General features: G+C 44.8%; 1 protein-coding gene across 5 annotated transcripts; it reads left to right on the top strand.

Moving 5' to 3' along the window:
* Positions 1 to 1,543: 1,543 nt before the first annotated feature.
* LOC147635515 (inactive TPR repeat-containing thioredoxin TTL3-like) lies at positions 1,544 to 15,254 on the top strand. 5 transcript variants are annotated; one of them, XR_015266663.1, is made up of 8 exons: positions 1,544 to 4,585; positions 4,817 to 5,012; positions 5,152 to 5,321; positions 7,116 to 7,449; positions 13,295 to 13,499; positions 13,602 to 13,708; positions 14,248 to 14,822; positions 14,930 to 15,254. XR_015266663.1 is itself a non-coding variant. In XM_086802822.1 (7 exons), the coding sequence occupies exons 1-7, from the start codon at positions 2,745 to 2,747 to the stop codon at positions 14,398 to 14,400; spliced, it is 3,006 nt and encodes a 1,001-aa protein (XP_086658948.1). In that variant the 5' UTR covers positions 1,550 to 2,744; the 3' UTR covers positions 14,401 to 14,884. The 5 variants fall into 5 exon arrangements, 3 of the variants coding, with proteins under 3 accessions (XP_086658948.1, XP_086658947.1, XP_086658949.1); XR_015266662.1 differs by having other exon boundaries at positions 1,550 to 4,585; positions 13,280 to 13,499; XM_086802822.1 differs by lacking the exon at positions 14,930 to 15,254 and having other exon boundaries at positions 1,550 to 4,585; positions 14,248 to 14,884.
* The last annotated feature ends 260 nt before the right edge of the window (positions 15,255 to 15,514 follow it).

Genomic DNA, 15,514 nt, shown 5'->3' with positions numbered 1-15,514 from the left:
GGGTAGCATACAAGATTGATCTTCCATTGCATGTCTAATCTCATAATGCCTTTCTTGTGAGCTAGTTGAAAAGGCTCAAACTTAATGAATGTTATGGGGGAACACTTTTGGGAGCCACAAACGATGTAAGGAATGGCCTATTGTATAAGCCAAAGGTTATTCTTGGTTGGAACCACACGTTTAAGCCCAAATTCTATTTCAAATGGAATTCTCACCTCATGTTGGCATGCACTTAGATATACACGAGGATAAGTATGTGGGGAGTGAGAGCAGTGGACTGATGATGACCTAGCCCGATTTTATCCTACTAACATTATATACATTTTGCTACTAGCCTTACATTTCTTTGAAGTAGGAGATTTTGAGACTAATGGCAAGAAAATCAACACAAAAATTAAAATGTAGACATTTCTGAATGAAGAAACGTTGTTAACAAAAAAAGCTCATAACTTTGTTTAAAAAAGTGAAAGCCTAACTAAGGTAAATCAATACAATTTTTGGGTGCATGCTAAGACTAAGCAAGGAATAACACTCAAGCTTCATATGGCTTTACAACTTGAATATTTATTATTTGCAGACCATGGTGTAAGCCCTCTCTAACAAATACCACATGGCAAAGAAGAATGGCTTGAATAGTGCACCTAATTGATAAAAAAAGACTCTCTTAACAAATACCACACGGTAAAGAAGAATGGCTTGAATATGTATCTAATTGATAAAAACAAATGGACAAAGAACTCCATACTTCATATTGCTCAAGCGAGAACATGCATTAAAGTATGGATCCTCCATGTCCAAGGGGCTCAAGCTACGTTTCATACAACTCTAAGCGAAAACACCTACATGTGGCCCTCTGAGGTTTGTTGGGGTCCGCTTCCCTAGTTCACACAACTAAGATATAAGGAGAACAATATTGTGTCATTATGTTTACCCAATGGTGCGAGTTTAAGTCTCGTATGAGGTATATGTCCGGACTTTCAAGGTAGGAAGCTTTTTTAATTTTCTTGCCTAGTGAATCCAGACCTGTAGATCATGCAAGGTAGAGGGGCCAATAAAATGAGAGGTTCCATTAAAAACGACACATGCTATACTCCATCAATGCAAAAGAAGGCATATATTCTAGGAGTTTTAAGCATGTTTCCATTTTTGATTTGCTTTAAAAGTGACACAGAGTTGGACCTTGTGAGGTTTTGAAATCACCTTCACATGTGAGTGGGACAATTTTTGTAGCCAGAGTATCTTTTCTAATGTGTTGGCCTTTGTCTATTTACTTGGACAAGTAAATGAGGAACTCGTGACTTGAAACAACAAAAATAACAAAAAGGCCATTGGCCCAAATGGCCAGCGGGCGCCCAAATGCAAGAGATTTTACTCGCTAAATGTGAAGCCATGGGCCATGGGCGGGTGTGCCGCCGCCATGCTGGCGCTAGAGCCACGGTGGAGGTCTGGTGGGGCATGGAGGCGGCGGCAGGAGCTGACAGGCGTCAAAAGGACACGTGGAGGCTGGCAGAAGGAAAAGGAGGAGCGTAACATGGCCGGCATTCGCCCGGCCATATGACTTAACGCCGGGATCCGGCAAACCGCTGCACATGGGCAGAGTTGAGGGGAACAGCTGGCGGTCACATGCAAATGGGCATGCAGATGGGATGGGTGCACCACTGCACCATGCAGGATGGGCTGTAGGGTGATGTCATGTATGCATGGTGTTGTATGGGGCGGGAAACCGGTTTGACCGGCGTTTGGTCGGTTTTGGAGGTCTGCGGGAGGAGCAGAGGTAGAGGACCTTTTGAGCTCGTGGCTATGGTGGCCAGCTCTGAGGGGAGCTGGCCAGGGGAAGGAAAGAAAATAAACAACGTTTTCTTTTCCATCTCTCCCGCCGTCTTCCCTCTTCGGCAAAACCCACTTTTTCTCTTCTTTTAAACCCCTCCCTCCGTCACATCGCCATAGCCATGGCCATGCACTAGCTTGGCTTTCCTTTGCGTTTTTGGTTCCTTCAATTTTTGCAAGCGTCCTTTGCTTTTTTGTTGCCCTTTGAACTTTCCAAACCCTCCTTCCACCTGGCTTCATGATTGGGCCAACTCCCACCTCCTCCCTCTGACACTACCCCCCCCACACACAGTACAAACACACACTCACCCCTTCCCTGCAGCTTTCCTGTCAAGCAGCGTTTAAATCTCCACTGCTCGAGTCTCTAGCAAGCTACTCTTGACTTGCTAGTTAGTCGATCCCATCCCTTCCTCCCCCCCCCCCCCCCCCCCCCCGCCAAACCCCCAATCGCTCTTCTTAACCGGCTCCATTGCTGTGCACAATGCAGCTTCCCAACTCCCTTCTCTGCTGCTATTCCCCTCTCTCGATGACGAGGGGTCTTCTTGCATCTCACCAGTTTTCTTTTCCGCAGCCTCTTGGCATGCCCAGCTTGCCCATCTTCAACAAGCTTGTTTTCTACAATTTGGGCAAGTTCAGAAAGCCACTGCTCATCAGTGATGGGCTGGTTTGACAACCCGCATTGCTAATTTGGCCCCGTTTATCTTCTCATCTCTACGGTTACTCTCCCCTGCATTTGGCCCCGTTTATCTTCTCATCTCTACGGTTACTCTCCCCTCTCCCCTGCACATGTGGTGGTAAGGCACATTGGGCTGCAAGCTACCTCTTTCTTACAGCTCCATGGACCTGGGTTTAGAGCACACATAACTATAGAGGCTAAGTCTAGGCTTATTGCTAGAATTCTTTTCAGTCACTAAGACATGGCTCAATGCCATGCAGACGGGAGAAAGCACCCCAGTGCCATGGATATGTATGTAGGTGTTCTCCACAGCAAACTCTACAGTCCCAACAGGGATGTAGACAAGTACCCACATTGGTCCAGGTACAATGCCACTTCTGGTGGCTATGACCGCCCATCAGAGAGTTTCCGGAAGGAGCCCACCTCAGATAGTAGACCCTCTCTTTTAGGGGGGAGTTTCCGTGAGGACACACCCAAGAATGTTGCTTTGCCGAAAGTAGATCCAAGCCATGAACCAAAGTCCTTGAGAAATGGGAGCTACACTGCTGCTGCTGGCCCTGATGATGTGCCTCAGAAGAACTTTAAGGGTGGTGGAGAGCTTCTTCCTCAGTCAGTGGATCTGCCCCATGGCAGCAGCTATTCCTACCACGGAAATGGAAAAAACATGGAAAAGGAGAGCAAATTGTTGCCCACATCAAAAGATGCCACTATTTCAAAAAAGGTAAGCAATGTGATCAACCCTTTGAGAAAAGAAACAGAAGGCTCCATCATCAATGCAAGAGGACTTGAATCCTCCAGTTCTCAACCCATTGATGGGGAAGCCAAGTCTCCGTCCTCAGATGCTGCATTGGTGCCTAGCAGTGGCGCTGCTACTGAAACCCCTCGAACTCAGAGAAAATTAGGAGAGTTGGCTGTTGCTAAAAACTGCAATGGCATGCTAAAAAGTCAGAACTCTAATGAGCAGGTTAATAATTGCATTAGAATCCACAAGTCAGCTGAGCAGACAAATAAGGGGAGATTGAATGGAGCCAACTTGGAATGTGGCACTAGGCTTTATAAGTCAGGAGAGCAGATTGCTGCTAAGTGCAGGTTAAATGTGGGCAACTTGAAAGAGCCCCCAAATGGAGGTCTTATTGTGGGTAGTCTGAAAGTAGGGGGATACAGCTCTGCTGATTCCTCATCCTGCATTGGTGGTAGCAGCCCGACAGCTTTTAAGGACGGTGGAAGGTGGTCCTCTGTGGGTAGCCATGGATCTGCAGACTCTTCATTTTCCATTGGAGGGAGCCCCACTGCTAAAGATGGAGGCAGGAGATCCTCATTTTCCAATGGTGGGAGCTCTGACGGAGGAAGCCCCATGGCCAAAGATGTATGGAGAAGATCTTCTACCGGTGGCTATGGTTCTGCAGATTCTTCAGGTTCCAGTGTTGGAAGTCCCACTGCCAAAGATGGAGGGAGACGGCTTTCCACTGGTAGTATCTTGAACGGTAAAGACTGTCCCACTACTGCGAGCTTAAGAGGTATGGGCAATATATTCGGTGGTGGCAACAGCCATGCAAAGATTTCAGCCAGCAAGGCCAGCTGCAATGACCCCCTCACGTCGGGGGATTACCCCACAAAGAAGTCAGATGATATGGTGCTCCCCAACTGCAATGCGAATGTGAGAGGATTCTCTACACCTAGAGTCTGTGTGGAAGGTTCTTTGAATGGCAATTTGGGTAACTTGTGCTCTGGTAACCGGAATTCCAATGCGTCCAATGGCAACATTTTTAGCCATGGAGGTGTTTTGAAAACGAATAGAAAACTGGGAGAAGGCAATGGAAATGGGTGTGAGTTGGATGATCCGGAGGACATTAAAAACGCGGGCAATGAGCAGTACAAGAAGGGACATTTCGCAGAAGCTGTGGCCTTGTACGACAAGTCCATTGCTATGTGTCCAAACCATGCCCCTTACAGGAGTAATAGAGCAGCAGCTCTCACTGGATTGGGCAGGTTGGGAGAAGCTGTGCATGAATGTGAAGAGGCTATCAGGCTAGATCCTCAATACTCCCGGGCTCACCAGAGGTCAGCACATCTCTATCTCAGGTAAGACAAATGCCGTTTTTCTCCTCTTGTTCCCCTTATTGCCCATATGGGTTGCTTTGTAGGTGAATTTGGAGTGTACATGATTGCTTGTTACAGCTGTTCGCAGCAGTTGCTTGGAGTAGCTTTCCAGTTTCTAATCTAGGGTTGTTTGGGGTACTGGCTTCTGAACTGGTAGCGTCCTGGTGCCGAGCTGTTGGGGGATTTGCTGAATATGGATTGTCTCGTGTGCAGACTAGGTCTTATTGAGAGTGCCAAGAGACACTTCCAAGCTGCCGGGCAGCAGGCCGATGCTAGAGATGTGCAATCCCTTCAGGCTGTTGAGAGGCACATCTCAAGGTGCATCGAGGCAAGAAAAGTGGGTGATTGGAGATGTGTGTTGCAGGAGAGCAATGCTGCAGTTGGTGCTGGTGCTGATTCTGCACCTCAGGTATTGTGGCTTTGCACTCTGTATACAGACCCAGGTATTGGTAGTTTTTGACTTGTGAACATTAAACTCGCAATTGATTAGCCTTGAAAAGAGACTTGCCTTTGGATTTTGGATAAAGTTGGATCAGTCCTGTATTCAGGTTCTTGGCTACAAATCTGAGGCCTTGCTGAAGCTGCACAGACCAGAGGAAGCAGAAGCAGTGTGTGCAGAAGCCCAAAAGCTGGAGAGCTCCTTACGCAAGCCAGGGGTGGCACCATCTGACTCCTTTTTGCATATGTTGCGAGCCCATATCGAGATGTCTCTTGGAAGGTAAGTTAAATAGAGGTAGAAGTGGGTTGAAATACAAAAGAACGTCAGTTTGCCTAAGTCAATATTTTACTTGTTGTTTGACCATCGCTTCCTTCATCAAATTGAGTCCCAACCATGGCATGGTGATGCAATTTGAGCATCGATTAACTAGGATTAATGAAGAAATTAGAAGGCATTATGGGAGAGATTATGCAGGAGATGAAAGATGACTAAAAACGTAATCAAAGATTAGCATAAAGCGGGAATGTGCAAGCTCCAAGAATACATATAGACTTCCTTTACATGCACTCCACTTTTTACATTCACGACATCACTTGCATGTGTTTATTTTAAGAAAACTACCACTTCTAGATTTAACCTAGATCCTTATCCTAAACCTATTTCTTAAACCCATGATGAGGATTGCTAATCTATGAGCCTACGCAATGATAAAAGTGACCTTCTAATCCTAGCAATCCCTTCACTCATCGAGTCAGGGTGGAAGTTCATCACTGCTTGTTAACCTGCAAGTGACTCATAAGAGATTTCAACTTAATAATTTAGCCTCCCGCTTGGGGTTGTTGGCTTTAATTAAAGACACTCCATATATATGGAATCTAGAAGGCACTAGATTTTCACATTTTTCACATACATCACCTAAGGTTTATGATCCCAGCCTTAATTCTTTTGTTCCAAGGTTTACTCTCAACAGTTTAATTAATTAATCGAAAACAAAATTTGACCATAGAGTTCTCACTGAAGGAAAAGACCATAGAGTTCTTACTTAAGGAAAATTTGGCATTTTTCACCTTTGCACCAAAGATGGCTTCAATATCTTGCCATACATTTGATGCAGTTTTACTTAAATCGACATGATGGATAAAATCACTTCCAAGAGCTTTCTCATTCTTTAAATCCCAAGCAACCATTTTGCATTCATTAACCGAGGTGTGGAATCCTGGGCCATTAAATTTTTCAACTAGACTTGCCTTGTTATCCGTAGTGCAAACGTCAAAGATTAACACATAACCACTGAAATAGGGCTGTACATGACCCAACAAAACACTTCAACATGTGACCGAAACCTAGCAAACATTTCAGCGCGTGACTAGCCCCTTAGAAAAATGCATGTAAACCTGGTTTGACCTTAATACCAGTAAAAAAAAAAAAAACTCAATTGTCGATTTGATTTTTGGCCGCTGCGATCTGGGAGCGCCATGATTGCTTGTGACGGAGAGTTCAACCGGTGGTTGCGTATGCCCCTGGAAGGGAATATATATTTTTTGATTTGAAGACACTGAATCGACTCTCTGAGCTCGTGGCAAAGCTAAATATAATCTAGGACGTATTCTGATACCATTGATGTAATTTGAGCATGGATTAACCAGGATCAATGAAGAAATTAGAAGGAATTATGGGAGAGATTATGCAAGAGATGAAAGATGATTAAAAATTTAATCAAAGATTAGCATAAAGAGAAAATGTGCAAGTTCCACGAATGAACATTACTTTATTCAATGTGAGTATATGAACCCAAGCAAAGGTCTTTCTTTCCATGCAGTTGCACAACATCCCTTGCATGTGTTTATTTTAAGAAAATCCTAGAACCTTGTTATTCAATCCATGATGAGGATTGCTAATCTATGAGCTTATACAATGATCAAATTGACCTTCTAATCATAACAGATGGCAGTTGGCTTTGTGTGAAGTGATTGTATATATGGTTTTTTTTGTATTGCAGAGTAGAATAATCTAGGGGAGAATAGCTTTGATTTTATTGCAAGCAGTAGCATTTAAAACATTATGGTTGTGCAGGTTCGAGGGTGCAATAGTAGCTGCGGAGTCTGCTGCAAAGATTGATCCTCGCAATCCAGAAGCAGTTGGGTTGCTAAGGAAGGCTCGGGCAGTGAGTCAAACACGGACATCAGGGAATGAGTTGTTCAATGCAGGGAGGTTCTTCGAGGCTTGTGCTGTGTATGGTGAAGGGCTAGAAAGTGATCCAACCAATGCAGTCCTGCTTTGTAATAGGGCCGCTTGCAGATCGAAGCTTGGCCAATGGGAGAAGGCGATAGAAGATTGCGATGCTGCATTGATTGCACAACCCAGTTACATCAAAGCTCTCATGAGGAGGGCCAATTGCAGCACAAAGGTTAGCATCTCCATGAGCTTTTTATCACAGTGATCCTTCTTATATGATGAAGTGTTTGCATTCTAGCATTGATTAATGTTGGAGTTGAAAGTGTGAAGTCCAGGGATTCAGGTGTCACAGATGACCTTGTGGAGGTGTAGCGTGTTTATATATATATATATATATGTATGTATGTATGTAGAGGCAGCTAGCTAGTTGGTGAAATTGTTTTACTCAATAGCTAGACCTCACTTTGCAGAACAAATCTAATGCCTGGGAAAATGTGGCTAGTGGTTTTTACATGTGGAAGCTCAGAGGAACCTTTTACTTGTTTATGCGGAGATATCAAAAGAGAATTTGAGAGAGAGAGAGAGAGAGAGAGAGAGAGAGAGAGAGAGAGAGCACAGAATTGGGTCCCAGTAACCCTGAGAAGGCCCCCCACCCATAGGTGTATTTGCTTCTATTGCCGCAGGGGACGCCAGGGCTGAATACCCTGTTTGTGCTGACTGATGATTTGCAGATTGCAGGAGAAGGGGGGGCGAATGCTGGCCACCTTGTGCTGCATCTGCTGGACAGCTTTGTGCTTGTTTTTCACTCCCACAGTCTGCCTGTTTTGAACTTCAATGCTGGGCTGGACTGAACTAGACCTCTTTTGTGCTTGCATTTGGGAATTATGGCCTGCTAGAAGTCACCAGCAGTATCAACACCTTTGTGTGCACGGTATGAGATGGTCTAGGCTGAAAATGACCTTTATACAGGGGGGAGGAGCTGGTCGACTAGGTCATAGGCTGGTTGTGGGCTGAAAAATCCCTTTTTGCATATGGCATGGGCGCCCCACACATGGCGCCTTGGTGCTTGCGTTGGAGTATTAAGGGCTGCCACAAGCCAGCCCTTTGACACCCGACCAAATGGCCTAGTAAGTGCTTTGGATGCCATGAACGACTTTACATCCACACAAGAGGGTTGAGGACGGGATGGGCACGGCTTTGTCTTGTACAGGGACGTGCATGACTTTGATCACTCATTGGATGTACACCGGACAAGGCCCGGGCTCAAGGCTGCATGAGCATGTGCCAAGCACCGTGCAGGGCATCCGTCACCACGTGACGAGAGAGTTTCGATTCAATCTCTGAGTTTGTCTAAAGCATGATCGGCGAAAAACCGAGCAAGAGGTAATGTGCCACATGGCGGCCAACAGACTATTGTTGGCCACCACCACCCTCCCAAGAGAGAGATTTGACACCACACTCCCAAGAGAGATTTGACATAATCTACTATGCATTGATATGAATGTAAATTACAATAAATGGAAAAGCAAACCCCTAGAATGGGACGCTTTCTTGATGATGATGTGGATGGTTCTTGTGCTCATGGTATGTCGCGGGAGCCCTTAAGTTTGTTGGTTGTCCACTCTCTTCGAGCAATGCCTAAACTACCCACTCTCTCCAAGCACATGCCTAAACTCAACATGAAAGGCTCTCAATGTTAAATATTATTAGTGATTAATGTAGGAATAGACAAGTGCAAGGTAGGTTGTGTGAACTAGTGTGTGTAAGTTTAGGCTTTAAATAAAGTGGTTCCAATGTTTGTGAGCACAATTGCTAGTGTGTGTAAGTTCCTTGTTGGGAACAACCTCTTAAAAGGATCTTATGTAAGCAATGATGTGTGGCAAAGTGACATCTAGCATCATAGTTTGTTGACATGTGGCATATGTGGTGGTAGCATATGTATTCACCTTGTATAAAAGGGGGTCTCTCCTATAAAAAGACCATTATGATAATGATTAAGTATGTCTAATCTTTTGGTTTGTCTCGTGCCCTCTTGCTAATCACTCTTGTTCAACCTGGTGATTAAACCCTAATACCCAACATCTGGTATCAGAGCCATCTTTGCGCACACCAATTTGCCTCTGCCAATTTTCGCCACCATTTGCCACTGCCCTAGAGCCAGTTGGCTCCCCGCCCAGAGCTGACTGCTTGCTTGCCCCGCTGTTTGCGACGGAGCTAGTGGACAGTGCACCGCTGACGTCTAACTAGCCAAAGTGTGCCACCCGTTTTGTTGGCGGCACTAGTACAGAGAGACACCACCACCAACGGCTCCACCGAGCACTGGCTGAATTTGCAGCAGCTCTGCCTAGTTTTGACTGACCTCGTGATAGACCCGGCTGCTCCACCCAGTACCGACGGACCACACGACAGCACTCCACGCTCCTTGGCAGCGCCAATTTGCCTCGTCATTAGCTGCCCAAGATCTTGTTCATCATTGAGGTATTGGTTTTTTTGTTTTGGGGCTTTCTCACAAAGAGTTCTATTTGGATTGGCATCCATACTCACTCCAGTTCTTGTGCACATACCTTGGAGCTTTGTTTTGCTCATTCAAGTATACATATTGTTTTTTGGTATACTTAGGTGATCACATCTTTTAACTCGTCATATCATGGTGTTGTGTGTGCACGCTCCCGTTTTCTCGTGTTTCATGGCTTTGATCTTTGAGTGCAATAAAGTTCTCATCCAAGAAGGGCTTTCTTGTCCATTGCACCTCATTTTGCTTTGGGAAATCTCTCTCTGTGAGGATGTTGCAAAGAGCACCACTTTTTGACCTTTCTAGGTTTAGTGGATTCATGATAGCCGAAGATCGTCATGACGGTCCCAACTACTCATTGTGGAGCTTCATGATGAAGAGTCTTTTGATAGCCAAGGGGTTGTGGGAGTTTGTTACGAGGCAAGAGCCTCATTTTGCAAAGCGGCACGTATCGGGGGTAGCGACTGTTTATTAAAAACACAGAATTCCGGTAAGTGGTAACACGATGTATAGAGTCAACAGTAGCAACCACTACCTCTTTGGCAACATTAATCACAATAGCAAGGGGGTCCCAAACTACAGCTCAAGTGGTGGCAGGTACTTAGCACAGCCGCCTCCACTTGCTAAAGATCAAAGACAGTGGGATGTTCATGATGCCTACGCAATGACCATGATCGTCGCTCTTCAATCAAGCGATCCATTATTCCTCACATTTGATCCAGTAGCTCAACAAGGGTTGCTTGGGTGGTCTTCGAGACCATGTTCCAGTCTTGTAATGTAATGAAGCAGGAGTCATGTACTAGATGTGAGAGCTAGATAACTTGACCATGAGGTGAGGGTGATTTCATCAAATCACCTTACCAAGATAACAGACCTAAAAGAAAAGCTGCTGAATATACATGAGGTGGTTGATAATTGGAAATTGGTCACCACCATTCTTAATTCCTTACTTGAGTTCTATCAGAGTTTTCACACTTCTTTGAATCTCTCTATGAGAGGAGGAGACAGTCCTATATCCTTTGGGGAGCTGGTTGGATTACTTCTTCATGAGGACCAAACAAGGAAGAACATATCCAGGGGTGATGCAAGCATAGGAGACCAAGCCTTCTTCTCTAGGGACAAAGGCAAAGTGGACTTGTCATAGGGTGACATCAAGAAGAAGAAAGGACAGTGCCATTACTGCCACAAGCTAGGGCACTACATTGAAGAGTGCCAGAAGAGACTTGCAAAGTCGAAAGTTGACGAAGACGTTGCAAACTTGAAACTCTGCTACTTCTAACTCCCACGACAAGAAGGAGCAGGCAGATGAAAAAGCAAACATAGTCCAGGATGAGTGGGCTTTCTAGCCACATTATCACTATGGGGGGGCGGGATGTTAAGTGCTAATAGTGCTTAATGTGGGAATAAACAAGCGCTAGGTGGTTGTGTAAACTAGCACTCTAGTGTGTGTAGTTTAGGCTTTAAATAAAGCGATTCCAATGTGTGTGAACAACCGCTAGTGTATGTAAGTTCTTTGTGTGGGAACTGTGCATGCGGAAGCCACACTCATACGCACGTAGAGAGAGAAGTTGGCGCACAGAGAGAGAGAGAGATTGGCGAACAGCTTTCTTTAGCAATTAATAGGTGAATAATACAATGGGTGGGCATGGGTATATATACCCTCACAAGTGAAATGGCCGACTACCACCCCACTTTGAGATACTATATTTAACACCCTCTCTGTAGCTCATAGTGGGCATAGATGAACAAGCCAAGTTGATGTCGATGCAACCATGGACACCTCAGTACCGGCCGGATACTGAATACACCTCGGAAAATGCACCAAACAACCTGTCTCCTCAAGGAATGCCATCTTGAGCTTCAGCTGCCACATAGAATAATGAATTGCAGACAACTCCACATTCATGATCCTCCATTCGTTGAACTGCGAACACATCACGTTCAAAAAATCCTCTGAACCTTGAACTGTCGACACATGACGCCCAAAATTCTCTGACAATGAACTAGGAACTCATCCCATCCATAGTCTACTACCAATGAACTACGAACACATCACGTCCATAGATTTGTCAAGCTGTTCCATGCCAGATGCATGTGCCTTGAACTCCGACACACGGGTCCAAATCACCAAAACGGGAGCACAGACTGCCCCTCTCTGCCACTCACATGCCTCTCTCTGGCTGAAGCACGTGGTAGCATCCATCCACCAAGCTAGAATGCTGGAGTATGTGCCAGTGAAGTCCTCGCCACACCGGCAGACGCCGTAGCATCCCTCTTAGAATCACTGTCACTGTCATCCTCGTCAGCTTTGCCTTTGCCTTTGTCATTCGTCGAGCCTTGAGCTTTAGCTTTGGATTTGCAATCCCGAGCCAAATGCCCTCGCTTTCCGCACTTATAACAACGGCTCCTGGACTTCTTATTAGATTCCGATGCAGCATGTGCCGATTCTACATCCTTTGGAACGTGAATCTTGCCTTGGGAAATGAGCACTGCTTCCTCCTCAATGAGAAAAGAGCTGAGATCATCAAATTCCAGCTTTTCCTTCGTGACTTGTAAGCGTAATGCCCTCGAGACCATCTCGTATTCCTCAGGCAACTTCGTAAGAACCAAGGCAGCTAACTGGGTACTAGTTAATGCACTATTCATAGCCGATAACTGATCATGGATAACCTTTGCCTTCATTAGAAGTGACTGCATAGAGGTCCCGGTTTCAAACTTGATGGAAAACAACTGGCCGAGAAGGGTTACTGCTCGCATTGTTGAGTCTCGATCAAACATTCCTGCAAGCTTTGACCACATTTCCTTGGCAGTCTTTAAAGTCTGAATGGCAGGGGAAATTTCCTTGGTGAGAGATTCTGCAATCGCCGACATCGCCTATGCAAAGCATACCCATGGCCCCTTTTTTGGGTGGCCAATGGGCTTTCTACCAACCACTAAAAGACCTTAGTACAAACCCCCTCCTAGGTGTGGTGTCATTAATACCAAATACATGGGTTTGTACACAAACGAGAGGTTGATTTAGACAAAGGACCAGGTGTCGGACACCTGACCAAATGGCCTAATAAGTGCCGGGGATGCCATAATATCATTACATCACTCAAGAGGGTTACAAATGAGTGCGTGGCGGTACACTGGTGACTCATCCCCGGACAAGGGCTCACAAAATGTCTGGTGTCCTGCCTTAAGGCCTTGCACTTGTGTAGGTGTAGTATGTCCACAGCATCTTCCAAGTGTAGGATGCACGTGACACTATGTGCATATGGGTAAGGTGGGGACATTGGTTGGCCTGCCTGCATTTTCTCTAACCTCCCTCACCTGTGTATTATCTACGTCTTTCCTTGGTGTATCCATTGCGTCCAGGTTTTCAAGTCACTCTTGTTTTTGACATGTCCCTATGTTAATCTTAACCAAACACATTGATTATTGAAGGTTTACGGGTTGAGGCACCAGCTCTTAAACCGTAAAACAATCTTAAAACGTTGATTGTTGAAGTTTTACGGGTTGAGACACCAGTTCTTAACCTCCTGCCCTGTTGTTGACTACTCTTAAGGATGTATGCTTGCAGCTGGAGCGGTGGGAGGATGCTCTCAGGGACTACGAGGTCTTGAGAAGGGAAATGCCAGGTGATATGGAAGTCGCACGTGGTTTTTTTGATGTACAGGTTGCAATCAAGAAGGCTAGAGGAGAGGAGATCTACAAGATGAAATTTGGTGGAGATGTGGAAGAGGTTTTTGATAAAGATCAGTTGAGAGAGGTGGTCACTTCTCCAGGTGGAGAACTGAACTATTAGCTTTCAGTTCTCTGAATGATAATGTAAGCAAGCATGCTGACTTGTGTGCTTCTCTTGACATTTGGTCTACTGTTGGTGCCAGGATTGTCTGTGGTACAGTTCATCACTAGGTGGGGTGATCGCTGTCGCCAGATCTCTCCCTTTGTAGACCAGCTGTGCAAGCGATATCCTTGTGTACATTTTGTGAAGGTAGCTACATGGTTAACTGTTCGCATTCTTTTTTTAACGTAATGCACTCAAGCAGTTAATGGAAAGGATTACTTTGTGTGAACCAGGAATACTGACATTACTGTTCCTAAGTATGAAATATAGAAAAGACCAGGTGAGGTGGTCAGAGGGTGAAAGATAAAATCCTGAAATATAGAAAAAACCAGGTGAGGTGATCAGAGGGTGAAAGATAAAATCCGTCATCAATGTTGGAGGGTGGCCTTCAGAATTAAATGGTAGGCTTGAGTGTGGTTCCAATGGATTTTGTTGATTGCACCTGATCAGCAAGGCTGTCGTGACCTCGTGCCGTAAGGTCCTGAGTTGAGTCCCACAATGAGCACAACCCTCGTATTTAGTTTCCACTACTTAAGTTAGGAACCCTAAACAGACTGCCGGTGATAAGCTGGAAATCTGTGATATATTGTGCATAATACTCTTAATATGACACCAAGAATGTGTGCTTTTGTTTCCTTGAGTTGGATTTGGGCTGAAGCTGATTGGCACTACATTACGTTTTGCAGGTGGATGTGGATGAAAACCCTCATATCGCTAAGACGGAGAGTGTCAGCTTTGTTCCAACATTCAAGATATACAAGAACGGACAGAAAGTGAAAGAAATATTGGGTCCAAGCCAGCAAGCTCTGGAGTATGCTATTAAGCATTATAGTCTGTAGAGTATACATGAATATGAGAGAGAAAGAGAGAGAGAACGCTTTAACCATGAGGATTCTATCATGGCACTTAAATGACCCCCTTTACCTGAAGCCTGTTCCAATGTTTCTTTTCTAGCCTTAGTATTGCAAGAGAGATTCCATGGCTGATTTCCTTGTTAAAGGAGAAGTGTCCTGGCACTGATTTTTGTCTTCCTCATTAATGGCCAAGTATACAGGCAAATTTATGATGCCTACATGTGTAGCTAGTGACAAACTGCCTCACATCGAGAGAAAAATGGAGATTAGCGGGGGTTAACATACTTGAAACACTTCACCATTGGAGTTCCTTGTTCTTTTGCCATGTGTAACTCTGGGTACTCATCTTTGTCCACGAAATGATAGCTCAAAAGGCAGTGGGAGACTACAATTTCGGACTCTCAGATGTAAGGTCAATGATCAAATTTGTAATTATTGTCAAATTCCATTGTAATAGTATTCTTCTACACAACCATGTGAGCCAGTTGGTAATAAGGGGTCAACTGTAATGCAGGTGCCAGAGATAGAACTCTGCTTGATCCCATATCGTCGATCATGAATATATATGTACGCACACGCACATGCGCACGCGCACGCGCAACTGTCAATGCAGGTGCCAGAGATAGAACTCTGCTCGACCCCATATCGTCTATCACGAATATATATATGTATGTGCGCACACGCACACGCACACGCACACGCGCACAGTATGCTCTCAGGAGACTGATTGAAAAAAAGTGAAGTTTGTGGTAGTTACTGCTTCAAACACACAGCATCCGCCAACTATCGAATTAACTGATCTCTTCTTTTACTATTGAAACATTTTGTTGCTTTGAAAAGTCAAGAAGATTGTTGTAGTAATTTAAGTCAATGCGTTTGCCAGTGGAGTGTCTTCCATGGAATAGTATTTTTTCCATCAGTATGGATAAAAAGGCTTTCATGAAGCTGGTGAAAAACCTGTCTCCAAAGATTGGAGGTATTTCTTACTAGTTTGAAGGTATTTATAACTAAAACCAGCCAAAATTAAGGAAATTTTCAACCTTAAATTCAATTGTAGAATTTGCAAATATTTTCCAAATTTAAGAGGTTTGCCAATTAA

Source organism: Cibotium barometz, chromosome 9, assembly GCF_041138505.1.
Source record: "Cibotium barometz isolate CiBa-2024 chromosome 9, ASM4113850v1, whole genome shotgun sequence".
In the NCBI taxonomy this organism is placed as follows: Eukaryota; Viridiplantae; Streptophyta; class Polypodiopsida; order Cyatheales; family Cibotiaceae; genus Cibotium; species Cibotium barometz.
The sequence above is the reverse complement of the archived record's forward strand: the minus strand, read 5'-3'. Positions and strand labels throughout refer to the sequence as shown.